Below are 26,944 nucleotides of genomic sequence, written 5' to 3' on the forward strand. Positions count from 1 at the left end.
ACAGGGAGGAAAGAAAGGCTCAATCAATACTCTATCAGGGTTTCTCACTCCTGGTCCTGAGTAGCTACTGTCCTGCGAGTTTTAGACGTTTCCCTGCTCAAACACAACTGATTCAAATGGTCAGCTCTGCTGAAGCAAAGTGTGTTGGAGCAGGGAAACGCCTAAAACATGCAGGACAGTGGCTTCTCAGGACCAGGAGTGAGAAACCCTGCAACAAGTGTATCACAGAAATAGCTTCAGGTTCCATATATTCAAACTCGGGCATCCCAACATAGTTTCTATAAAATGTGATTTATTAAACAGCATACTTAATAACACTATGTAATAACAATATTACATAGAAACTGCACCATGACTGCTTAAAGTGAAGACTGCATATTATGGTATTCCTAGTAGAAAGCGACATGCTCTTCTCTTTTTGTGAACATTTTTCACAGTGACATCGTCCCGATCACTTCCACATGACTCACCGACTACAATGAGCTGCTACAGTGTTCGCTGACTCCTCCCTCCGTGAATCGTAATAACAGGAGGAAAACATGACATGACGGTAGACATTACCACCCAGCTAATGATGTGTTCAACTTAACATGAGACTCTCATCGAATCAGGGTCGTTAGCTGATTTGCTACAGGGTTTACTCCACTGAGTGAATTGGTTGAGGACATATCACTCAAACCTTGCACTTTGTCTTGAACCGGGGTTTCTCACTCCTTGTCCTGGGGAGCCACTGTCCTCCATGTTTTAGGTGTTTCCCTGCTCCAATCCACCTGATTCAAATAAATGGCTCTTTATCAGGCCTCAGCAGAGCTTACTGAAGAGCTGACCATTTGAACCAGGTGTGTTTGAGCAGGGAAATATCAAAAACATAAAGGACAGTGGCGCCCCAGGACTGGGAGTGAGAAACCCTGTCTTAGACAGTCCTAAGTGTCAAGAGTAAATATTGTTCACTTGGTGGCAAATGAGTGAAAGTCAAATCAAAGCCATAACGGGTCCTGTGCTTCAGTCTAGTTACAGTCAGATAATATTATTGTCTGATTCGTCTCCCTGCATTTCACTTGTCCTCGTGTTTTTGGTCTGAGAATACCCTGGTTACAGGTTAAGAGTGGAGACTGCCACATTCTGGTACAATAAAAACAAGATAGGTGGCCATGAAAAGAACACGAGTGAAGGAAATTCTCATACCTCTTATATTTCTTCTGGGACACACACAAAAAACACCCCACCCTGAAATGTGTTTACATGGAGTGAATTATCTGCCTGGTGGCAAAGGAAGTTGTGCATTTGATTCCAGGAGCAAAGATGAACAAGAATACTGGCATTTGGAAGAGGAGGGGGAGTTACTTCTTGATCACTTCCTCTTTCAGTTTGTCAGCCAGATGTTTTCTCTTCTGGAGCTTCTTTCTCTCCTCAGCAGATATCTCCTGTGTTAAGAGACCAAGAGTCAGCAACCTGGCAGATGACATCATGACCACCACTGACAGTGGCTTGTGTCACAATGCTGAGGTTGAGGAAGAGTTCTAAAATACAAAAAAGCACACCTGCAGAAATGTATTAAAGGTCCAGTATGTAACATTTAGAAGGGTTTACTGGTAGAAAGAGAATATGCTAGTCATAAGTATGTTGGTTTTTAAGTGTGTAAAGGCTTTTGTTTGGTTTTCATAGCCTCAGAATACACATCTTTTACCAGGGTTCTTCAATCCTGGTCCTGGAAACCCATTGCCCTGCAAGTTTCCTTGCTCCAACACACCTGATTCAAATGCTCAAGCTTCTGCAGAGCTTGTTGATGAGCTGAACATTTGAATCAGGTGTGTTGGAGCAAGGAGACCTCTAAAACATGGATGGCAGTGGGTCCCCTGGGACCAGGATTGAAGAACCATGTCTTATACTGTGTGTGCGTCGGACAAGGGCCTTGCTTTAAAGAGGCTGTTGTGTTTCTACAGGATTGAGCAGTATGGAACAGTTTGGTTCTGTACAGTACACATTTTTTTGGCTTTTCCATTAGAAATAGTACCAAAATAACCAGCCCCAACAATCGCATTTTTCAGAACCCTTCCTTTGGGATACCAGAGTAATGGTACGGTACGCTATTGGGCAAAGTGCACACCCTGCTTAAGTTACTGTTCTCACAGAAACACAGCTTTAGAGTCCTCTGTTTGTCATTCTTTGCAGTCCCACTGTTAGATTTTATTGACTCTTACACACTGGACCTTTAACTGTCAAACTAAATAAAAGCAGCAGATGTTTCAACACCACACTTTTAAGGGTATTCAAAAAGGTAAATGATCATCACAACATACTGCATTTTTTTCCTCAGTGAGTGCAATGTAAATATCCACAGTATGAATGAATGATTAACTTTGTGAATTTAATATGCAATTAACAGGAGTAAAAGGGGCCAGGCTGCAGGATTTAAAGAGACAGAGCACAACAAAAGCAAAAAGGGGAGAGCGGAGCACTACACAGCAACACGTCAGCCATCAAGTGTGCACACATCGGGGAGAGGCAGCTGATAGATCACCTTCTGTTTGGAGGGGTTAGTGGAGTTTTGTGCTGGAGGAAGAGGATGAGGAGGGGGACAGGTCCCATTCCTCTGGGACTGTCCCACTGCCTCCTGACAGGCCAGACCAAGTTAAACACAGGCAGGAAAGGGGGGTAAAAGAATGAGAACCCAATATATAAGTCAAGAGGAAGGAAAGAAAAGAGAAAGAAAAACAGGTGTAAGATGTTGTGTTAAGTTAAAATGGTAAAATAAATGGGAACTCAAAAATGATGATCACAAATTCAATTTGAGCCGAATATTCCATCTGAAACACCACGGAAATACACTCAACAGGTATTCAATCTGCCCACAAATCCCGACCTTTGACCTTTTTCTGGAAGGAACAGACCATGTATTTACCGGGGTGGTGGGAGGCGCTGGTGTGGGGCTGGAGGGAGCCTCATCCGAGGAGGCCGTCTGCTTGGTTTTCTGCTGCTCTTTCTTCAGCGCGTGCAGCTTGTCCCGCTGCTGCCGCAGGTACACTGCCCTCTGCTGGAGCTGCTCCTGCTGAGACGCTGTCAACTCCTGCGGGGGAGAAGAGGAGGAGGGGAGGGTGAAACAGGTGAAGTGTAAGTACAACCTAAGCCCCGTTCAGACCTAATTAGTGTGTAATAAAGAAAACCCCGTGTATCAGACAAACATCAGTGGAGGAGACAAGTTTGTCTCTAATCTATCCTGAGGATGGACAGCGTTCATGGTCCTTGTGATTGGATCTGACAACGCATTCAGGACAGGTTGTTCAAACCTGAACAGGTCATTAGATCAGTGAAGACAGATAAGCCTTTTTTTTTTTGCTTATTTTAAACCATTAAGGAGCCAGAATGTCCTGTGAGTAAATGTTTTGCCCAATTTTTTTTATATCTGGGAGTTATTTACAATTTACTGCATGTTATAAAGTGGTGTATTAACAATTTAAAAATGAAGAAAAACAAAATGTTGTATTGTAGTTGTACATGAACACCAGATTTTGCATGTTAAATTTGAAATTTAAAATAACATTTGTTTGAGTTTTGGACATCGAGACAAACAGGGCAAAAAATGGAAAATACCTACAGGTGTTTATCCAACTCTCACTGATTGAAAGACTGATTGAAAGACAATTTCATTTGCCGGCTTCCTGCAACAGCGAAAGTGAAAATACCGTAATAACCACATTTTGGTTTTGACTTGGAACTTTTCAGCTTTCAGAAACTGTTGGAATTTTTCCCAAGGCACAAACCGTAGCGTAATTTACGATAACTCAAAGTGTGCTTGCGCAAACCTGGCGTCTGCGATACTTTCAGTGGGCACATATTATGCAAATTCAACTTTTTAATAATTGTAATACCTATATTTGGGACTCTAGAGACCCTATCAGTCGGCAAAGTGTGAAAAAAGATGACTCACTCGTGTTTTCGTGGTCCTCCTCAGTCTAAATACAGGAAATAAAACACACGATGTTGACTTCCGCTCTCACTGGGACGTCACAATGCGCTCAATGCCTGGAATTGTTTTGTCCGTTTTGTCCGTAAAACACGCGACAGTGTTGGCGAGGGCAATGGTATCCGAAAATGGGAAGTCCGTGAAAAGTTCTATTCTTGGCTCCACAGTGCAGCACAGAGTCCTACACAAACTTCCAACCTCAGAGGATTTATCTGTCCAGTGGATACATGTTATATATGACGACAAAGTGATCATTTGCAGGCTCCAGCAGGCACGGAGCCTGCAAATGATCACTTTTCCAAATGCGATCTGCTGTTAGCTCCCAGTAGCCTCTGTGGCTGATGTCATTTCCTGTCCCTTAAGTTTCGTTTTACTTTTTTTTTTAAGGTGGACCTAAAGAGATACTACTTAACCGAGTGTTCTGAACAGGGCTGTTTTGGCAGGGTGATTGAACTGCTACTGGTGCTTCATCCTTATGGTATTTTGACCAAAGCATGTCACAGACATGTTCATTTGGACACCATGGAACAAGGTTAACTTGCAGAAATAGGGTATAATGTGACTACTTTAAAGGGTTAAGACCAGGTCATCAAGGGTCCTTAAACCATGAATGAACCAAAACTGCACATTTGGTGGCCATTTTATTTATGCTTAAAATAAGCAAAAAAGTCCAGACTGACAGTTTGAGGCTTAGGTGTTAAAGGGTTAAGTTGAAGGTAGTTGTAATTTTTTTGCTGTTTAAATCTGTCAAACACGCTTGTATGAAGGACACTGCTCAGTGATTTTTTTTTTTTGCTGTTGCGGGACCAAGATGTTGCAAGATGTACACAACACTCTGGTAATAGCAGCAGACTCACAGACTCACAGTGAATGGTTTAGAGAAGCCGGCCTCTCTGTGCGCCTCCTCGAGCCACGTCGCTACTGCAGTCTGGCTGCTGCTGCTGCTGCTGTGCTCCTTGGTATGTAGACTGGCGCTGGTGGAGGACTCGCCGCACTTTACTGGACCTCTCACTGCTGGAAGAACTCTGGACTCCACGCTGCTGCTGCCAACATCTGAACATGCATGCTTGGATCAGTTTAGCAGCTATTGGTGGAGTAAATCCAATACATCCTCACTCTATAAAAGGCCTGTAAGGAACACTTTCCTTATAATGAGGATTTGAAAACAGTAGTGGTAAAGGGGGGAGTTTTAATTAACACATTGCACTTCTGAGTTACCTGGGCTGAATTTCGATGAGGCCTGGCTTTTAGCTGCACCTTTCTCTTGTCCACCTGCAGGGACAGCGGTCTTCCTCTCCTCTTTTCGGACAGGGTTACCGTTTACCTGGAGGAAATGACCCACAGGCATTGACACATGCTGCACAGATGACACAATCGCTGCATCAAATTCAGCCCGCTATTGCAAAATGCTAGAAAACAAAAAAATACACACGCCCTACTTTTTTTTACTGTCTTGAAAATACATTTTTGAATTGAACATGTGCAAACTAATTTACAAGCATTAAATCTACAGAGCTACGACAGGAGGCTATGAAACAGTTTCCATGTGTCCTCAGGATGCACTAACACCTTGGTTTTTTGAAAGTACACCACGTATGATAATATGGTGTCAGAGAAAGTCCAGATTTGTCTGTTTTAAAAGTTACAGTCAGCTCAAATGGAACAGATGCATACTCAGACCGAGCAGGAAACTGTGTGGCGTACGTACACACGGCTGTGTAAAAATTACCAGAATATATTCAGTGGCTGTGTTTCCATTCAATAGTGGTGTGCGGTGACCATTACTGATGCTGCTGTTTTCACCACTCTCCTCAGCTTTGGCCTTAACATGGAATAAATACCACATTAATGACATATAGTTTGACATGGGGGAGGGGCTTAAGGGCGGAAGAGGTAGTGGGCGATAACTGCTAAGCATTGATAGCATGAGGCGCTACACACACACACACACACACACAAAAGTTGGAGTCAAAGGGTTTGTGTTTGAGCAGCACATGTATGTTGACGTATGTTTTTAGCTCAGGGTTTCTCACTCCTGGTCCTGGGGAGTCACTGTCCTGCATGTTTTAGATATTTTTCCTGCTCAAACACACCACGGAAAACACCTAAACATGCAGGACAGTGTCTCCCCAGGACCAGGAGTGAGGAACCGTGGTTTAGCTGATTCAAAGATCTTGATCTGCAGCAACAGTCGGTGATGTCTTACCTTGGCAGTGTTACTTTTCTGGCTCGAGGCAGAAATGGCATTCGTGGATTCACTGCCCTCGACCATTGGCTTATCTGGGCGGCAGCTGGAGGTAGAACCGAGCTCCTCCTCTAGCAGCAGCCTCCTGCTCATTTGCTCGTCATATTCCTCTTTTGATTTTCTGACGTCAGAGCAGCGGGGAGAGAAGAACCGTTCAACATAAGGCCCAGTGATCCTGCTACATTTGCATGTGTGTATGCGTGGAATCCCAGGTGTGATAATAGCCACGTTAATCTTGGGTTCACCAGGTGATGATATTGTCCATTTAGCCTTTAAACGTCTGGCACCAATGGAATAGATAGTAGAATTAGACAAGAACATCAGGGATTTCCATGTGGTGTAGGCTTGCTCTCCAGGACACCACATGCAAATCCTTTAATTGAATTATCTAACAACTTTGATTGTCTTAAAGGAGATTTACCAGTAGGCACAGGTAGAGGAAGAGACTGAGTAAAAGAGCAAGAAGTGGATGAGTCTATAACTGTCCTTATTGCAAGACAATCTGAACAGGATCAGCATGTCATTATGACATTTAAGATATTAACCATACATATGTGTTGGAGCAGGGAAACACCTAAAACATGGAGGACAGTGGCTCCTCAGGACCAGGAGTGAGAAACCCTGCCATAAAGCTTCAAAGATGCTCACACTTATCCAGCTGGAGCCAAGAACGTGTGAATAATGAAAATAAAATATATACGCTTTAGTAATTGGCTTTTGTGTACGTCAACAAGAGCACAGTGTGATGATACTGAGTAAATGACTGTAAAGCTGCATTTCAGTATTTTAAACACAATCATTTCACCTGCTTATGTGGCCGTTAAAACAACATCCAGTTGACTGACTGAAACATACTTCTTGGAAATGTCTGCTTTAGCCAGTGAAAATAATACTTGGTGTAGTAAAAAAGTAAAAAAGTATGTAGTATGCACAGACATCTTTAAAAAGTTAATCCCCACATTGAAAATGTGAGAGTCACTGCTCTAATTAATGTTATACTGTTGCGTTCATATATCATATCATATAATAAAATAATATAAATTCAACTTTAAACTCAAATTATTCACATCAATGACAGATCATTAAGATTATTGAGGTGTGTTGCAAGTTGCAGTTGGGACTGAGGACAACAATCACTCCATAGAACAATCTGATGGACGCAGGGACGACAGTTGCATACAAAGCCTTGCATTGTCAGCTTATCTTGTAAGAAAACTTACAGAACAAACTACATTCATTTTCCAGATGAAACTGAGATGAACCTTAACCAGTACTGACATATATGGAAATGCTGGATAAAACTGTTTCTGATCAGCAGCCAAATTATAGCCCCGGGAAGACAAAGGGGATAAAATTACTATTTTCTCAGTTTCTTGTTTGGTGTCAATCTCTCCAACCTAAATTAGCTGGAAACCTAAGGAGCTTAACTGAGGCTCCATTAGACTCAATGTGTTCTACTTATTGAGGCTGCCATGTGCAAAATCCCATTAGAGAGCAGTGGCAGGAGCTTTTAGAAAGCTGGGCACATGCAGGCAATGAAAGAAAACATGAACACAAAAATCACATCTCATTAATTTATGACTGAACTACTTGGTTATTAATCAACTAACTACTTGCCTCCATATATAATATACATATATACGTATATATATATACATATATATATAAACTAAAAGACAGATGGAGAGAGAGACTCACTTGAGAACCTCTTGCAGGATCTTCAGTTCTTGCTGCTCTAACTCCGTCATCACATCCACACCATCGGTCAGACACTCTGGGAGCTCCCCTACACACACACACACACACACATTTACAAAAGGCTTATTACACACACACGAGTGTGTGTACATTTTACATCTGTCAGTGTCCGGCGTACCATTTCTTTCTTTGATGACCCGGAGGGCTTGAAGCTGCAGCTCTGTGTTCTTCTGAACCATCAGTGAGCGAAACAGCTGGAAGTCATCTGTAGCCAGGACTGGCTGGAACACAGACTGAACAACATAGAAGATAATGAAACGTCATTTCACCCACAAGATGAATGAATGACACTATGAACAAACAGTTTTCTTCTTCATGAATACCCCTGAATTGTATCTAAAGAAAATAGACACTGTGTAGCACTGCGCTTATATCACTGGATATGGAAATGGCATGCATCGTTGTATCTTGTATGCCACTGGTCACTGTTCTTTTTCATTCAAGAAACAAATTTAAAATGAATACTGTGTGATATTTGTGCAGATATGTGAGAAACAAAGATGTTCTCTTCAATCTGTAGAATAAGATAAATGATAATTAATCCAAAACTATATTTTGAATACACATTTTGGCTTCAACAAACACTGCGCCTCCAGTGATTCGAAAATACTTTATGCACAACATATGTGAGTGCTGATATTTAAACATGTGCTTTGTTCTGATGCCAGTCATCATCAGTGAAGTGTGCCATGAAGACATGCCAACATTCTGTTGCCTATTAAATAATTTGTCTCCATTAAACTGTTTACTCTACCCTCGAGCAACACTTCAAATAAACCTTATTAGAATCATCTTCTTATAAATCTACTTATGCCTAGACAGTGTGGGATTGCTGCTAGCAACGTGTATAACATTAGAACAACTGAATTTTGTAGCTGGTGCAAGATTAAAATAAATATCTCAAGTTAAATTCACCCTGTTGTGCTTTTAAAGCATCCTCTCTAACATGGCTGTATTGGACTAATATTGGTATCAGTAGATACTGGAGTTTGTGATAGTGGTATCATCCCATACCTAACGCAAACTGGAGTTTCAATTTCTATTTCAGTAAGTGGCAGGCAGACAGCGGTGTGTGAGGAGTGATACCTGCAGAGTTTTGGACTTGGCAAAAGGAGATGTACACGCATCCAGGAACTGCTGCTCATTGATCCCAACCTCCTGCATATAATTCTCTAACAGCTTCTCCACCTGTAATGTTATTTCAGTTTCATTCATTAAGCCACATGCACTTCATTTCACTTGTGTAATCAGCAACATAAAACCACCCATGAGGAAATGAGCAAAGACTGTACTCACCAGTTTCTTATACTGATGGTGGATCTCTGTGTAGGACAACTTATTTTCATCTTCATCATCAAAAACTAAAAAGCAAAACCAAATGAATAACGTTATTCATTCATTCATAAAAGATGTATAGCATGAGGATGTACAAACCACAAAGAAGCACACAAACACTGTAACCCGTGCAAACAAAACGCAAAGTATGACGCGCTAAAAACACACTAAACTAAACATAGTGTACACATAGTGTAAATGTGCACAATTTGTATGCTGTTTAGTTTTGGGGGGGGGGGGGAACAACTATCGATAAAAAAGACTCTGAAGTGAAGAAAAAGGAGAACATACATACAAACAATAACGATCAAGCAAAACTGCATAATAGTTACAAAGTCAATAAATGTCATATCATTTAATCTGCCCGAAAGGGTGTTTGCATAATGCATAAACTTTGTTAGAAACTTAAACTGAGTTATTGCCTAGTTCTAGTTGTTATATCGTCTTTCTCAGTTCCTTTTTTTGTATTTTTCATTATGTCCTGATGAACTATTGAGTCTATATTGTTTCATATGAACAAAATCAATGAATAAATGAATGAGTTCTGTGTTTTGTTTGGCCTGACACATATACTTGTCAGGCCAAAAGGGGGTTTTGATACCTGAGGGCCAATTTAGGAACCCAACATTGGACTGAGGGCCGCCAAAGGAAAAAAACCAGAAAGAAATCCTGTTAATAATTATTTATTTATTTTAATAAATACTAATAATTGTAATGACCAGATTGCAGTTAAACAGTTTACAATTGTTTTTCTGTATCCAGTAATGTCCAATAAACATTTAATAAGCTTTGTAGCTCCTGGATTAAAACTATCAACTATAATTCATTGCGGGCCGCCAGAAATGTTTCTGCGGGCCGCCACTGGCTAGCGGGCCACACTTTGAGAACCAAACAGCCTTTCTCTATAGAATGACAATCACTACTGTAAATGTAACCTTTCAACAGTGTTTAAATACAGCATGATATATTTAATGGTATAAAAACTTTTATAACTCGCATGCTTCAATATGCACAGCTAAATCAGCAAAAGTATTTTAGCTGAGTCATGCTTGCACTGTTTATTTCTTCTTTTTTGTTACAACAATATGTGTTACGCAGTTGGAGAATTGTGTCTTTGAAATGACTCAGCACAAATGTGTTTTTGAAAGATTCATAGTTTAAAATAATGAATGGTCTAAAATAATATCTGTAGATAGTCGAGTTTGTGATATCGGTATCTGACACAAAAAAAAGTGGTATCGTCCCATCCCTGGTTTCTACCGAGCTAACTGTTTTGGCATTGTTTTCAACATAGAGCGTGTGTACTTTGTGGCTAAATGCGGAGACAAATGTCCTGAAATTCTGATTAACTCGACATATTCGTTAAAGTTTGGATTTATCATGTGGTAAAATCAATTCAATGTTCTGTAACAACGTCAAACACAGTCAAAACACGCACAAGTTAGCTAGCTAGCTTAGCCACCGCAGCGTGTTTAGAGTTCACACACTTCTGTGTGTGTGTGTGTGTGCACATTCAAGAGCGACAGTCCTTTTATTTTACCTGTGCATTTGTTCTCCATAAAATCCGTGACAGGAATGAGCCACTCGGGACTTCCCAGGTAGCCAACGATGCTCTCCACAACCCATTCACAGTCATCCTCAGCCATGTTGGCTGCAGCTGAGGAGGAGGAACGTTAGCAACAACAACAACAACAGCAGAAGCAGCAGTCTTCGCACGGCGATGTTGTTCAGGTCGACACGAACGCAAACAGCCCGAAGAGACGAGAACAGACATCTGGTTTATTGTGCTTCATAAACCAGGCTCCGAAGCTGCGACTCAGCGGCTGCTCTTCCTCACCATGTTCACTGGACGATCTCCGAGAGGGAGAGGAGACAATATGCGAACTCATGAATTTGCAGGCGAGAGTGATGACGCCTAATCGGTTGCCAGGGTAACAGTTACGTCAGTGAGCTGCTGCTTGAGTCCAGGCTCTGGTCCAGACATGTCAGGTTATACAGTAGATCCCAGTGAGGGATACTGGAGGAAAAAGTGTCTTACCATAAAATGACTTTGGTAGAAGTTGAAGTCACTTTTTATAATAGTACTTTGGTAAAAGTCTTAAAGTATATGACATTTACTGTACTTATGTATCAAAAGTCAATTTCTGATCGAAAATGTACTTGAGTTTTAGAAGTAAAAGTATTTTTTTTTTAAGTGGTAGGTCAGTGGTAGGGTGAGTTGTCTATCAACTGGAAGGTTGTGGGTTCAATTCCTTGCTCTGCTAGTCTATACGTGTCCTTGAGCAAGACACTTAATCCCATGTTACAGCATGTGAATGGATGTGTAAGATGTGTGAATGGGTGAATGGCAAAACTAGTGCAAAGCAGCTCAAGATACACTATTAGAAATAAGGGTTCCAAAAGGGTCCTTCTACAAGGGCTGAGAACAACCTTGAACAATTTGCTTCTGAAAAACAGTTTCCTGAAGAAAGGGTTTTTCAAGGGTTCTTGGTAACATTAATGGTTCCATGGAGAACCATTTTGATCCAGAGAACCCTAAAGGATTTTAAAAGGGTTCTTGGTGTAAAAAAGCCAAAGAACCTTATATGGTTCTACTTAGCACTGTAATTTCTAAGAGTGTAGAAAAGCTCTATATAAATACAGACAATAATACCAACTCTTCTTCTGATTTTATTTGGTAGTAACAAGTAACAAAGACAGTTAGATGACAATTAGTGGATTAAAAGTAAAAGTTGCTAAACATATAAATGACAAAGTAAAGTAAATATACGTGAATTTTGTACTTAAGTATTTGTATTTATGTTGTATTACAACACTGGTCATACATGTAGACTCAGTTAGTTAGTTAGTTTCGTTGCATTGCTGCCTTCTTCTGGAATCAATCATGCAATACTTCATAAATCGTCCTGCTAATAGTAATTTCTTCTCCTCATCCCTTGTTCTCGGTTATTTATTTCCATTATGTTGCCTCTATTCACCCTAATCTTAAACTTCATTCACAGTTGTCTTATTACCAAACTGTAATTCACTGATGCCAACCATAAATTGTAAAACTCTGCAATAATATTTGAATTCCGTATGCCAGTAAGGTAATAAATACAGATTTATTCTTCTTATTATAATTTTTAAATAATCATAATCAATCATATCATCTTCAGATATTAACACATTGGTGTTCCCTCTGTGTGTAAACTCATGAATCAAAGATGAATATAAATATAAATGGTCATTTTTCTGCCCAAAAGTGTGTCAATATGTCCCCCGTATCAACATGATGCTTCTCTGCTTCAGGTCGATTCAGAAGTGATGCACTCAGGATTAACTTGTAGAGTAAATAAGCCACTTGGTTTTAATCAACAACAGTCTTTGTGTCACACACAAAAACACACAAAACACAAGGAGAAACACAAAGGATGAGAGTACTTCTTTTTTATTAAGAGTAAAAATGTAGGGATCAAACAATTCAGTTGTGTGCATGAACAAGGATATTCAATAAATATACATTCCCATCTGCATTTTTAAAGGTATATAAGAGTTTATGGTATCATAATCTCCAGAAAGGCTCATGGCTACTGTGCACAGTTTATAAAGGCAAAGGCATGCAAGCAACAGTCATGCCCAAAAATAAAATAAAAAAAGAACAGAATTAAACATAGGCAACATTTAAAAGCTTTTCGTGAGCATCACCTTTTTTTTTTTTTTTTTTTTTAATATGCAACGATCTCAAATCCAGTGAGTATCCAATCTGACGTCAAGGGATGTGCAGCTGTCAGTGCATAACAGGTAACATGTTATTGTTGCATGGATTTTCTTTTCGTAAACAGATGCCGATTTCAAACCTCAACATCTACGATGACTTTCCCTTGCAAATTGGGGCATTAAAGGTATAGTCCTGTTCCATGCTAACTTCATAAAAAGTAATTGTTTTTAAAAATAGAAATGTTCCTTTAAATAGAAAAAAGCAAATTGCACACAGACCTGGGTGAGAGGGTGTGTTAGCAGCATCCAATACCCTCACATATTATATAATAGCAGCATAATGTTGTGAATCAAAGTACAGATTACAAGCAACACACCATGGAGACATAGTGCTTTACAATAAAATACATGGACACTGTGATTGAGATAATACTCATCAACTTCTACTCATTCTGTGTACATACACGTTTCTACAAATGACTGGTGGCCGTGTTTGCTTTATGAATTAATTTATAGGACTTAAAGTGCACATATACAGCAGCAAATAAAGTACATTTAAATGTGTCTTCTGTGTGTTAGTTACACATTTAATCTTTTTTGTTGTTGTCATATTTAGTGTGACGAAATGTCCCTTCTCTTGACGTCCTCTAGATGGCAGAAGTTATCCATCATGACCAGAATGCAGATGATAACATGTGAGTGTGTGTGACGTTTGTTATTCCACTGGTGTGAGTGGTTCAAGTGCACACGTCTGTGCTGCAGAGATCACATATATGTGATAGCATATAGAGTCTTTGCAGTGGCTTACATCACCACACGCAAACCCGTCTGTGCTGCACACCATACTGAAGATTAGACCTTAAATTGTGTCCACTAAAAATCTCACTCTACATTATTTTAAGGCGATTATTTTTATCGATTAAGCTGCCGTTTAACAAATAGATTAATCAGTTAATCCATTTGGTCCACTAAATGTCAGACAAAAAAAAAAAACCTTGTATATACACATTTTGTTGAGTCTTAAAATTAATCCAGAAGCTGAACAATTTAACATCAGAGAAGACGTTTGAAGATGGAACAGCATTTCATCTTAAAAACCAGATTGACTTTGGGATGATAAAACAACCCGTTGCCTCCGTTTGGCATTTTTTTTACAACAATGACTGTGTGTTTTCCAGCAGAAATGAATTATTTAATTCATCCAGCTAACATAATTTTGACAAAGAACTGATTAAACCCTGCAAGCTGTTGGTGTAGACGCACACTATGCAGCGCCCTCTGTTTATGTTTTCCTTGATTAATGGCTTTGGAAGTTAAAAATGCCTCTACCATATAAATCTGCAAGCACTGTTGCTATAGGTTGCACTGAAAGATTGGGTAGAAGTCTCAAGGTGACATGCAGTCATTCAAAATGCAAATGAAAGTTACTACAGGCGACTATAAATTAACCCTTTCCTCCCTTTAACGAACAATATAGTATTTGTAAGGTTTGATTCCATGTGTTAAAAGGTAATGTACTGTATATGTCATCTGTCACAGCCATGACATTACACAGGCAACAGTGTCCTTGAGGTTAAACTGCAGCAACTGTCAAGCGCTGTTAAAAATTCATCGTATTGATCCGGCTGACAGGGCCTCTGGCCCCTTCTTCAAACTGATGCCTTAGTATTTGTTCATTAAGTCACAACACTGTATGCCATAGATAACCATCTTCTCCTATGATTTGTATATGGCACCAGTTAAGATCATGTCCAAGGACCATTTCAGATCGATAGCCCCTTTCCCATCAGTGTAAAACATCGGAATGAAGGATGGAGGTGTGAAGATATTTGATGTTTTCACCACAGCAGAACATGTGCACCGGTATTAAGATTAAATGTGCGTAATGGCAGAAATGTAGCAATATTTCTACTGTAGCCCAGAGTGGACAAACCAAACTGTGCTCTCGTTTCTCCAGCATGCTTGTACCACTAAATCCCACACACTGAACAGTTACATCAGTTGACCAATGCCTTTGCTGTTCCAGTTCGTTAACTGTGGGTTTAAGTTGCTCCCAATAAGTGGCAATTTATTAGTATGTAATGCTTTGTATTCTTGTGTCCAGTGATACAGTTGAATAAATTACTATATTAGGGCCAAATGAGGCTGCCTCCCTCCATTTATTCCATTTCACCAGGTACAACTGTTTCCATGAAATTTATGTTTTCTGGCTGGTTTGGTCTTGGATTTAAGTTTGGAGTTATAGTTGTAGTATATCTTTTTTAAGTAGGCTGTTATGGCAATTCACAGTACGTGAACTGGGCGCTCAAAGGTTCCATTATAATTCGGGGAGTATCTGAGGCACGTACAGAGATCAACAGCACGAAAAAGCTGAGAGATGAATCTTTCACCACTTCAGATCTCGAATTCTTTCCGCAGCTCGTGCAGCTCCGTGCAGACAAAAGCCTAGCATCTCTGCATTGGAATGCAAATCCTCCTTTTAAAGGACGATAAATGATGACTGTGATTAATCAAGTAATAATAGTTAGGCAATCAAAGCAATTTCATCTGGTTCATTTGCTCAACGAGGGGGGAAAACATTTGAATAAGTAGCACGATTTTAAATGATTACAGTATACTAATCAGTATTTCCTCTTCATGGAAATGTTTTGTTTCTTTCATAAAGAGTCAGACTGCAGAGGAGGATCTACTTTCCTACCTGAGTTCCTCCAATTATTTATCAGTTCCAGCAAATCAAATATAACTTAAATCTTCATATTGTTTTGTTTGTTTTCTTTAAAAAAAAAATGACAATAATAAAATGCTACAAACACCCAGTGTTGTAAGTCCATTGTCATCAGAAAAGAGCAGTTCTCCAAACGTCGTATTTGGTGAAAAGGAATCCGTCCGTGCTTCACCGTCACAGTGATCCATTGGCGATCTCTCTGCTGCCGCTGCTCTCAGCTGACTGACTGGGCAGCTCTATTGGATTGTCATGGTTATTACCCCTGTTTGGCACCTGTCTGTCATCAAGGTGACCTATTTTCACTTGTCCCCTGTCCTGGTAACTGTCTATAATTGGCAGCAATCCGTTTTTGCCTTGGCGGCTAACTTTGCCGAGTCCGTCGTCATGGTTCCTTGACTTGACCGAGACCTGCCCATCGTCTTTGTGACTGTTTCTCATCGGCACAGGTCCAATATTGTGTTGGCCTGTTCTGATAGGCACTGCTCCATTGTCTATGTGGCTGCCTTTGTCTGGCACCAGCCTGTTGATTTGGTGCTTGTTACAGACGGGGACCTTATTGGCTTGCAGGGAGCGCGTGTAACGCGAAAACCAGTCCCTGTCGAACGCGGCCCGTAGCTGCTCCACCACTGTGGAGTTCCTCTCCTCGACACCCTCGGGCTGACTGATCACCAGACCTGCTCCTGCGTTAAAGGCAAACTCATTCCCCACCCAGTCAAGGTTACCTGTGATGACACAAGAGGGAAAATATGACAGCACAATAAAGAAGATACTGAAAAACAAGTAGAATTCACACAATCCCACATCTGACAAAGAGACCAGATCAATACCATACTAAGGTCAGTGGTGCCACACATATCTGCATATGCAGTTCCATTTATTTTAAAATGAGGGTCTGTTTTAGTTGAACATTCCATATCAACAATATGAGTATCAACAATTCTCCTCAAATGACCTTGACCAACAAAGAAGATAAGCAAGTGACGAAACAGTCAGCTTCCCTCTCTGCATTTGCTTTAAAGTGCAATTTCATAGCAGATGAAACGTCTTAATATATGTACACTCTTAATATACTTTTGAGGTGACGGTAGGTGTATCTTTAAAGTTTCTACCTGCCTCCAGTATTTACGCTAAACTTCACTAATCTCTCTATATCTGAGCTCTAAATACAGGATTTAAGTAATTCAATACACATATTGTTGCATGGATCCTCTTATCCAATTCTAAGACAGAAAAGAAACCACCAACCACAAAATTAAATTTGTGTAACGTGTCTCGTCGATGAGCTCACCTAAATATATGGCTCTGTCTGTCACCATGAACCTGTTATGGTTTATTCCCTGGAGACTGCCATCCCTCTGCACTCTGGGGTTGAAGAACTTCTACACACACAGACACAGACACACACAGAGACACACAGTGGGCGCACAAAGGACTGATGAAGTGTGTCTCCAGAGTTGTAAATACTGTGGTACAGTGTGACCTTGTACTTACAGCTTCCAGGGAACAGTTAGCTTGTTCCATGCACAGACTCCTCAGGGACCAGATGAAGTTGAACGTAAGAGGTTGAGTCTTTTCCCAGCAACTTATCAGCAGCCGTACCCGCACTTTCCTCAGAATCAGAGCCTCCCGGATAAGGCCATCGATGCGAGACCAGTACCTTGGCACACACACACGGACAAGTAATTGCGGGCACGTCGCCAGATGGGCATGCACAAGAGAGATCAAAGCAAGGCATTGGTGCTTTTGATGAATTATGCCTGACACGGTTCTTACTTGAGGGCACTGCTGCTGAGCAGGGGCAGGTAATCGGTGATGGAAATATATATGAAATGGCGAGCTTCTTGGATGACCCAGGAAATGGCTTCTAGGTCAGTGCTGCGATCTTTGGGGATGAAAACGTCGGGGGAGCTCTGTCGGCAGAAGAGGAAGGACAATTAGCGAGCTTTGGTGTTGGCTGAACAGAAAATGCCCAACGAGTGACTGTGTACTCCTCTCTAATATGCAGTATAAGACACATGAAGATGTTATGTTAAAAGAATAATGCATAACATTGTTCATTGTGTGATATCACACCTATACTTTATAATACTATTTATAATGCAAAATGATGTATTAATATCAAAAAAAGGTTGATTGATCGATCACATGTGGCGATTACATGTGGCCCCCCACTTAATATCAACATCTGTTTGGTGCATAAAATGTCAGAGAAAAAAACAGTGATCAGTGTTTGTCAAACCTGGAAATGACGACATTTTCAAATGTCTTCTTTTGTCCATAAACCAAAATGACTGAGTTTTAATGATTTCTTTGTTGTATGGAGCAAAGAAACAAAGAAAATATTCTTTTAAGCTAACACAATCAGAAATCTTATTTTAATTATGATTAAAAATCGTATTAATAATCAATCGATTAATAATAGATTCATCGAGTAATTGTTTCAGCTCTAGTGAGGACCAAATAACCTATGGTTTGAGAACATTTTTGGGTAAGTGGGGATATTTTGGCTGGTCCTCACATCTTTAAATGGCTTTTTCAGGGTTAAAACCTGGTTTTATGGTTAGAGTTAGTTGGGTTCTGATGGTTAAAGTTAAGGTAAGGGGCTAGGGACTGCATTATGTCTACGAGGGTCCTCACTATGAATGCTGTGTATGTATTTTACATGTGAGAAACGTCTTGAATGTAGAAGCACAACATTTAAATTTGACTTTTTGCCATCATGTCGACAGGCACATATGGATGTACCCTGTGAGTGCTTTTGTGTGTGTGTTGACATTCATCTTAACACAGGTACTGCTGCAGGTATAGGATGACGTCACCATCACTCAATCTCCAGGAAGCAGGCGATGGTGAAAGACTCCTGCAGAGGCTCTGTGTATGAAAAATGCACTCCCCCGTGTCACCTCCGTTAGAGATGTGGCTGTGCTCGAGCGTCTCTTAGTTTCAAGCCCACGTACCGGTGTCTAAATTTGTGTTGGAAACCGTCTCACGGCAAATATTTGGACTAACAATTAAGGAGCTTGCACACCCAAGATAAACCCCACACAGTTATTTTAAGTTTGGAACAGTGCTAGCATATGTATTCTTTTTGGAAAATGACACTCACAGAGATGTAGGCCCGAGCCTTGGTGCTGTTGAGCGTGAGCTCCAGAGGCTCGTGCTTGTTGAAGAGCGCGAAAAGGCGCTTGGACCAGAAGGAGGGGATGAAGTCTCTATACTGAAGCCCCCAGTAGAGCATGAACACTCTGTGGAGGTCCAGAGCCAGACAGCTGCAGTTGTACACCATCACACCCAGCTCCTTCCTCTGGACAACAAACAACAAGTCCTGTGTAAGATCCCGTCACTTCAGAGGCAGACAGCATTCACAAATATTTGTAAAATCCTATTTCCATCAGATATCCTGTCCATGTCATTTCAACCAGCCTGCTTAGTGCTCACACTTAACTCTCCTTAAGCAATAGTAAGGAATTGAACAAACTACTCTTGTCAGTTTTCCTTTTATTTCCCTCTGCAGTACAAAGTAAAATAATAAAACACAACAGTTTATCTGTTCTACCTATTTTATCTGACTAAAACCCACACATATATTAACACTGGAAATGCACTGTATCATCCACACTGCTTTTTACGTTGAAGAATCTCTGCACTGCATTAAAGCAGAGGTGGAAATAGTACTAAAATATTGTACTCAAGTAAAAGTACCAATACTTTGATGAAATATTACTCAAGTAGAAGTAAAAAGTAGTTGATTTGAAATGTACTTTAATTAAAAGTTACTTAGTTACTTTACTTTTTATAAAGTAACTAAGTACAATACTTGAGTCAATACGTACTCAAGCAAAATACAAAATCCTGATTTTAAATTGTACTAAAAAACTACAAAATACACAAAAAAAGTATTCAATACAGTAACTTGAGTAAATGTATTTCGTTACTTTCCACCTCTGCATTAAACACAACTTTAACAATGTGTTGGCCTCACTGAGCCCTTTGCAACTCATTTGAGCCTCTTTGATATTTGGGTGTCTAAAGATAGATAGTAAGCCAAACAAATGAGTCTGGATTTTAATAAAGCAACACAGATACTCTGCTTTGAAGAGAGAGATGAAAGGACGGACACTTTCTATTTTTGGATGCCATCATCTTGCGCGCCCTGACTTATCAGTTATCACCACTCCCCGATTTACAACTACTTGAGGAAGAGATGCTACCATCTAAGACATAACCTCTGTGCAATTGTGCACATATGGCACATGCCAACATAGTATATATCCACTGATATATTAAAAAAGATACTCTCATACATAGCCTTAAACCTCACTGCTGAGTCAAAGTGGTTATTCACTGTAAAATGCTGTACATGTGTGTGTGACCTAGAAAAACTTTATCAAAGCTTTACTTAAAGAAGAAGGAAATAGATTATATAACCTATGATGTAAAATTAGATTTGGTCATTTTCAGGTTCAGCACAGTTTAAGCAATTAAAAGAATGTGGTACAGGACTGTGTGGGGGTGTTTCTGTTAGCTCCTTCACACTGGCAAACCCAGCATGGTTCCTGTTCTGAACCTCAGTGCTCTCAGCGAACCATCCCACATTCACACTAGTTAAGCGACACCAAAGTTCCATCTTATGGACACAACTGCCATTGCCATTTTCACCCATTTGCCCCCTAATGATATAAGACAATAAAAAACAATATTTCTAGTGTGAATGCTCCAGCCGGTTCAACATGTAGTTCAGGACGAGGAACCATGTCAGTGTGAGCAGGCTATGTGTGTATTAGTTGATGTGATGGTACTGTGGCCAGGGATCTCCAGTCCATGCTTGCACTCCCGATGTAAATGTGTGTCCTGTCAACCACCCAGAAGGAGGAGAGGAGGTGGCCTTTGGTCAGCGCTGTCATGTTCACATAATGGACCTCAGCGTCTAGAAAAATGAGATGAAGAGAAACACAGGTTTCCAGAGAAAGCAGCGAGAAACGCAAACGTAGAAGATGTGAAAATAAGGTACACGTGGGAAAACGTAGAGGGAAATCTACAGAATAAACAGACAGAAAGGCAGATAAAAAAGATGGCAAGTGAATGAGACACTGAACGGACTCAGGAGAGAGAGAGAGAGGATAGACTAAACAGAAGGAGTTTGGCTGCAGCATGTTTGAACACAAACAAACACACAGAATGTATAATACGGCGAGAGTGAGGGCTGACTGTGTCTGGCGAGCATCCTGAGCTCAGTGGAGTCGACCATGCCGCTGGAGATCTTCAGCTGGATTCCTCTTGCTTTCAGTCCCTGCAGCCTGGACAGCAGAGCTCTGCCCTAATGGACACACACACACAACATCCATGCAGTGGCAATGATATAAAGATCTTTCTTTGTTTTTATGGTTAATTAGACCATGAAAGTGAATGTACAATACAACACAACATGTGAACTTGCTGGTAAGTTAAAGCTATGATGCGCGTGGGAAACGAGTCGTCTGTTTTGTTATAATCTGCAGTCTGACCATGGACTTGGCCTTTAAGACATGGTTGCTGTGGTTGAATATTGGGATCAAATGCAGGGCCGGCCCAAGGCATAAGCGAATCAAGCCACTGCTTAGGGCTCTGTGACCACTAGAGGGCCCCCAAGAGCAATTAACTTAAAAAAAAAAATATATATATATATATATATATATTTTTTTTTTCCCATGTGAGTGATGATTCATATATCCTCAAATGTACATTCTTGTACAAAAAGCAAAAAAATCATGTGTAGTGAATGTAATTTGCTACTTCCTCTCTGCTCGAAATGTCAGCTAGTAACGTGTGCACAGCGCAGTGTGCATCCAGGAGCTAGGAGCAGGAAAAATGTTGCAAAAAAGGACTTATCTTTCAGGGGCAGAAAAAAGAAAGAGGAAGAAAGAGGAGGAGGAGGAGAAAAAAACGTCAAGATAAAAGTATGTCTTGCTAATGTAACATTTCTTGATATTTTGTTTCAACTAAGTTAGCCTATAATAGCAAATTTGCTAGCTAACATGAGTTCAAAACATCTGACTAGGTTTGATAACTTACTAATCAAGCTAACCTGTGTCTGTGTAATACTTTGAATAAGTTGATTCTCAGCGTGTATATATATATCATTCCAGGTAGCTTTTTAGCATCAAAACAACGTTTTTGACAACAGTGTTTGATAGCAAATATGTATTGAAGACTTGAATAATTATACCTAAAGAACACAGGCTTGTGATCACATTTCTAAGTTTGTGTTTATTCTAAGTGAAAACGATCTACTTATTGTAGGTGAATCCAAAACTCTGAGTAGAGGTGGAGTGCAGACAGATACCATTTAGAGGCAACATAGTGGTAAAATAAAGCAAAACAGACGTCATAGATTCAGTAAAGTCTCTGTTGGTCCACTATGGTTTTACCTGTTTGGCAGCAGGCTGGAAGCTGGATTCATAATCGGAGGAGTTCAGGAGCCACAGTGGGGAAACTATTTCTACAACCCTGATAGCTTTGTCCAGTAAGTTGTACAGACCCACTGTGAGAGACAGGTGGGCTGTACCATTGTCCAAATAGGAGATGTCTTCTGGGATGTTTTCAACAAGCACCACTCTGTGGAAAGGAAAATGAGAGAAAAGTTGTTTGTAGACAAGAAAGAAGAAACCTTTTTACATTCAGTAGAATAGGCCACAGAAATGATCATTAATGTAAAAAAGTAGAAATTATGGTGTGCATTATATATGCGCATCAGTGGCAGAATTATGATGAGCTTGAACATTTTTTGCAGTCATGATTTTATTCCTTTCGTAGCCAGTAAAATCTACTCAATGACAGACAAAGCATCGCTGTTACTCTGTGTCAGGATCGTTATACTGTGTTGATAAGAGAAATCAAGATTTCCAGACCATCATTAGGGTCTCGTATATAGATTGCCTCTGGCGAAAGCTGAGAATAAGAGATGGCTGATGGTTTGAGCAGTCAGCTGTACAGATTCAATTTCACTGAGTCAGGGGGAAAAGGATGAACATTTGCTGTATTCCTGCTGGTTTCTTATATACACCACCATCACATGGTGCATTTCATGTCATCATCAGCAGTCCTACGTGATACACTTATACTTGCGGCGGCGGGCACAATATAAATCATGAATAGTGGAAAAAACAAATCTCTGTGTCAAATCGAGAAGATTACATGCAGTGGAAGATTGCTGTTGTGGTTATTTGCTTCATCATAAAAATGTACCTCCTAACCTAAATGGTTAATGGTGTGAAAAATGCGTCTCTATGTGAGCTGTTTTCCATGTTACTCTATTTTATACATCACTGTGAATCTCCCTGCACTTTCTGCTTAAGTGTGATGTCAAGCGATCTGGCTAACAGCGGCTCTCAGACCTCCCTGATGCATTTTCCAGTTCCCATTTTACCCCACCATGCATGAAAATGACCAGGACATTACCACTGGAGTCAACAAATTGGATTAGCTCTGGCAGACCCAGACCTGCAGCCGCATAGAAACTAATGACAAGCTCAAATGCTCACTGCTGTCTTTCTGTGTTTGGCCCAGAAATTGATTTCTGCCAACTGGGTTTTTGAGACAGGGGTGCAGGCGGGGGGGTTTGGGTTGAGGTGTGGTTCATTTGAACAGCGCAGACATAGAATAAATTCTGTTGTGGCTGATTAAGGCTGTCAATGAAATACTGCCTGGGAAAACAGGCATTCATTTGTGAGGGGATATAGAATTTATGGTACTTCAGATGTCACTTATAAACACAGGATAGATTTAACCGCTGCCTGTGACAAACAACCTATACTGTGCTGCTCATTTTGAAAGTCTGAAAGCAGTGGAAATGCCAAACTGCTCATTATCTCAATATGTCACTGATAATAAAAGACTATAAGGACAATTATATTTGCGGGTTCCAAACCTCTCAAATACCAATTTTTATTTATTTAACTACAGATGCATCGGAATATTATTCTGTGTGGAATTAGAATCTTATAAAGATGACATATTCAAACATCTAAGATGCCGTAATCCCTTTGAAATCTGGTCAGCAACAGTTTTTAAGTCCATAATAACAATGCATCTTTATTGAGATTGGGAAATAAATGCAAAAAAGAAAACTTGAATTTGAGATGTAATTGATTGTTTCATATCTAACAAAAATAATAACAAGATTTCAGTTGACTTCTGTTTCATACAGGCTTTGTATTTGTCAGATAAATGAATCAGGCTGCAGCAGTATCTCATGCAAAACTAAAATGACACAGGCAGGAGTGGATCTGTGACACAGAAAACCAGCAGAATTATTTCTCCCTGTCACTTCTTTACTTAATTCACCTCCCGACTCAAGCAATTGATCCACAGTATTTTTTGTACTGTATATGATCATCAGCAATTTTTGATTCTGAGCAAGCAGCTCCGGCACACTCACTGTGCGAACACGGTGTGTGAGATGCCACGTGTGATAAATGCAATTAAAAAAAACAAGAAAAAAAACATGTTAAGATTGGCCCTTAATTAATCATAATTAACACTTTAACGTGAACTGACAGCGATCATGGAAACGATACTAATTAGAGCCAGCGTGAGACCAAAACAGCCTGTAAAACCAAAACAACGAGCTGAACACTGACAAGAATGGGAGTTGTGTGTGAACACATCAGCTGAGTGACACCTTTCACATTACTCGCAGTCATTTGATCTATTGTTGACATTGGCAAACGTGATTAGGGTAGCTTTAAAATTAGCTCCCGCAGAAGCTCAGTGTTTTCATTGCGGTTGAGTATTTGACTCTCGCTCATAGATACCTGATAAAATCAACTTTTTGGTAAAATGCCAAATTGCATATAAGAATTCCAGCTTGCAATATAGCTAATGAAGTGATAGTCACTGCATTATATAGTAACTACACCATGCATTATAACTTATACTACTAAATATAAGATTATTTATCGTTCTGTAATACAGAATATACACTACAGTTCAAAAGTTTGGGGTATAATTTTTTTGTATTTTCCATTAAAACTCACACTTTTATTCAAAGTTGCAAAACGAATAGAAAATAGTCAAGACATTGACAAGATTTGCTCAACGTACCAGCAAAACTGTTTTCAGTTGTGCTAACATAATTGCACAACGGTTTTCTAATCATCCAATAGCCTTCTAACGCCATTAGCAAACACAATGTACCATTAGAACACTGGAGAGATGTTTGCTGGAAATGGGCCTCTATACACCTATGTACATAGTCCATTAAAAACTAGATATTTGCAGCTAGAATAGTAGTTTACCACATTAACAATGTAACGAGTGTATTTCTGATTAATTTAATGTTATATTCATTGAATAAAAAGTGCTTTTCCTTCAAAAAATAAGGACATTTCTAAGTGACCCAAACGTTTGAATGTTAGTGTATCTTAGTACTCGGACTGGTCAGACCACAGGTTCAGCCAAAATGTAACCGCTCATCGTCGAGCAAGGGCGTCACTCAAGGGCACAACGGTGGGATGGGGATGTGCGGCAGGTAGTAATGGAGTGACATCACACTGAGAGTCAAGTTGCCAGCTGGACAATGTTCCTTGCTGTAGTGAAGTGAAGCCAGGTCAGGTTTTGGAAAGTGGCCAAGGGTCAAACTGCAGGATTTATACACACACTCTGCGGTGATAACATGCAATTTTTTTGCTCAGGTAAAAGCATCAGTCAATATGTTGGGTGAAGCAGGGTTTGGGAGAATGACAGTTAAGATTGGTAATGTGGTACTAAGGGTTTTATTACAGCCATGAGTGAGTAAAATTAAGAGTGTGAGTAAACTTAAGAAAGACCACTGCAGTGAGCTGCTATGAAATTATAGAAAAGCTTACAAAGTTGGCACGAAAAGATGCCAAAAACTGGGACAGTCAGCGATATTAAACCCCTCACACAGATGGATAGAAAAGAGACAAAAGAGGGAATAATTAGGAATAATTAGTTTGTTTTCTTATTTTGAAATCAATCCTCTCAATCCATTCTAATGGGTTTGAGGTATATGATGAGTCGTGATTCTGAGTCATTCAGGCAGCCACACAGGCTTTGTTGTTATGGATGCAGTGGTTAAACAAGCCTACTACCAATCCATTCATTAAAGCAGTCAGTGGTGTCCGATGCTGATCTTGAGTGTTATCAGTGAACTCATGGGGTTTGATTCTGCTTCATTACTTTATATATTAAATAAACCACCCTTGTATTAAAGCTCAAATAGAGTGGTCCTGTTGCACATAATATATGTTAGTTATGGAGGTCCACCTACATACATTAACTTGTTTTATGGACAAAAACCTTCTAGTTGCTGTAAACAAGCCGATATAAATCCTTCTTTTCTGATGCTGTGCTGAGCCACGATATTTCAGACATAAATCTCACCCCCTAGAAGACAGAGTGTGTTGTGATTGGCCAGCCAGCGTAGAGCCTTCCCAACTGTCTTGTGATTGGCCAGTACCCGGAAGTGACATAGTCAGCACACCCACATCTCAGAGTCACAGCTCCCCCCTCTGGAACGGTGGATGCACTGCTACTCATTATCAAAACATTGTTTTAACAGTGTTTAAAAAATAGCTTTGTCACGACTCCCCGCCGCAGTCCCTTTTATGACTTTGACCCGGAGTCAGACCCAGAGTCAGAAGACACAGTCGCTCGCGAAACACCTCCACAACGGACGTTATTCTTCTTCTGCGGTTCAATGTACGCAACCGGATGCACCCGGACTAGTGCCCGGAGCAGGAGGATCTGCTGTTAAGGAGAACCGTTGTTTACGTAACCGGACTGGGTTTTTTTCCGAGATCTTGCTGAGCTCGAGATTACAATACAACACAGCGTTGTGGCTGAACGGTTTGTTTTGAAACTTCGTAAACAAGGTAATGACGCAGATACACACAAAAAAACAGCGTTAATTGGAACTTCCGGTCTAGGCTTTAATAACACTAGTGCAGTGCCTGTAGGAAGTATATATTCTTATAGTGGGAGCTGAAAAATATTTTTCAGTTATGGTAATGCATGATAAGGAACGTAAAGGCTAACGTAATACAAACACTAGCTGTTTCGAAAATTAAAACATTTGCATTGTGCCTAATGATGTTGCACAGTGTTTGCATTATGTTAGCTAATGATAATCGTAGCCTCGCTAGCTTACCTTTGGAAACTGGTTTGCCAAGTTAACCGCAAAGTAGTAGCATGCTAATGCAAAAATAAATATGTGCCC

General features: G+C 40.2%; 2 protein-coding genes across 4 annotated transcripts in view; both read right to left on the reverse strand.

Moving 5' to 3' along the window:
• Positions 1–354: 354 nt before the first annotated feature.
• Positions 355–11,174, reverse strand: cfap36 (cilia and flagella associated protein 36). Of its 3 annotated transcripts, XM_083897253.1 has the most exons (12): positions 10,843–11,174; positions 9,264–9,328; positions 9,054–9,155; positions 8,086–8,200; positions 7,908–7,995; positions 6,171–6,330; positions 5,694–5,786; positions 5,183–5,288; positions 4,830–5,017; positions 2,903–3,067; positions 2,522–2,614; positions 355–1,424 (listed from the first exon to the last, which is right to left on the reverse strand). In XM_083897253.1, the coding sequence occupies exons 1-12, from the start codon at positions 10,946–10,948 to the stop codon at positions 1,341–1,343; spliced, it is 1,365 nt and encodes a 454-aa protein (XP_083753379.1). In that variant the 5' UTR covers positions 10,949–11,174; the 3' UTR covers positions 355–1,340. The 3 variants fall into 3 exon arrangements, with proteins under 3 accessions (XP_083753379.1, XP_083753381.1, XP_083753380.1); XM_083897255.1 differs by lacking the exon at positions 5,694–5,786; XM_083897254.1 differs by lacking the exon at positions 2,522–2,614.
• Positions 11,175–15,900: 4,726 nt separating this feature from the next.
• The window catches only part of LOC310934330 (inactive phospholipase D5), a gene marked incomplete at both ends in the record, with an annotated part of 46,308 nt that continues 35,264 nt past the window's right edge, over positions 15,901–26,944 (reverse strand). The window contains 8 exons of the mRNA XM_083898025.1: positions 15,901–16,448; positions 17,015–17,105; positions 17,218–17,383; positions 17,500–17,636; positions 18,833–19,030; positions 20,526–20,653; positions 20,935–21,043; positions 22,134–22,320. Of these exons, the coding sequence (XP_083754151.1) occupies positions 15,901–16,448; positions 17,015–17,105; positions 17,218–17,383; positions 17,500–17,636; positions 18,833–19,030; positions 20,526–20,653; positions 20,935–21,043; positions 22,134–22,320 (1,564 nt within the window). The remainder of the gene's footprint in view (positions 16,449–17,014; positions 17,106–17,217; positions 17,384–17,499; positions 17,637–18,832; positions 19,031–20,525; positions 20,654–20,934; positions 21,044–22,133; positions 22,321–26,944) is intronic.

This window comes from Microchirus variegatus, assembly GCF_963457635.1.
Source record: "Microchirus variegatus genome assembly, chromosome: 11".
Classification (NCBI taxonomy): Eukaryota; Metazoa; Chordata; class Actinopteri; order Pleuronectiformes; family Soleidae; genus Microchirus; species Microchirus variegatus.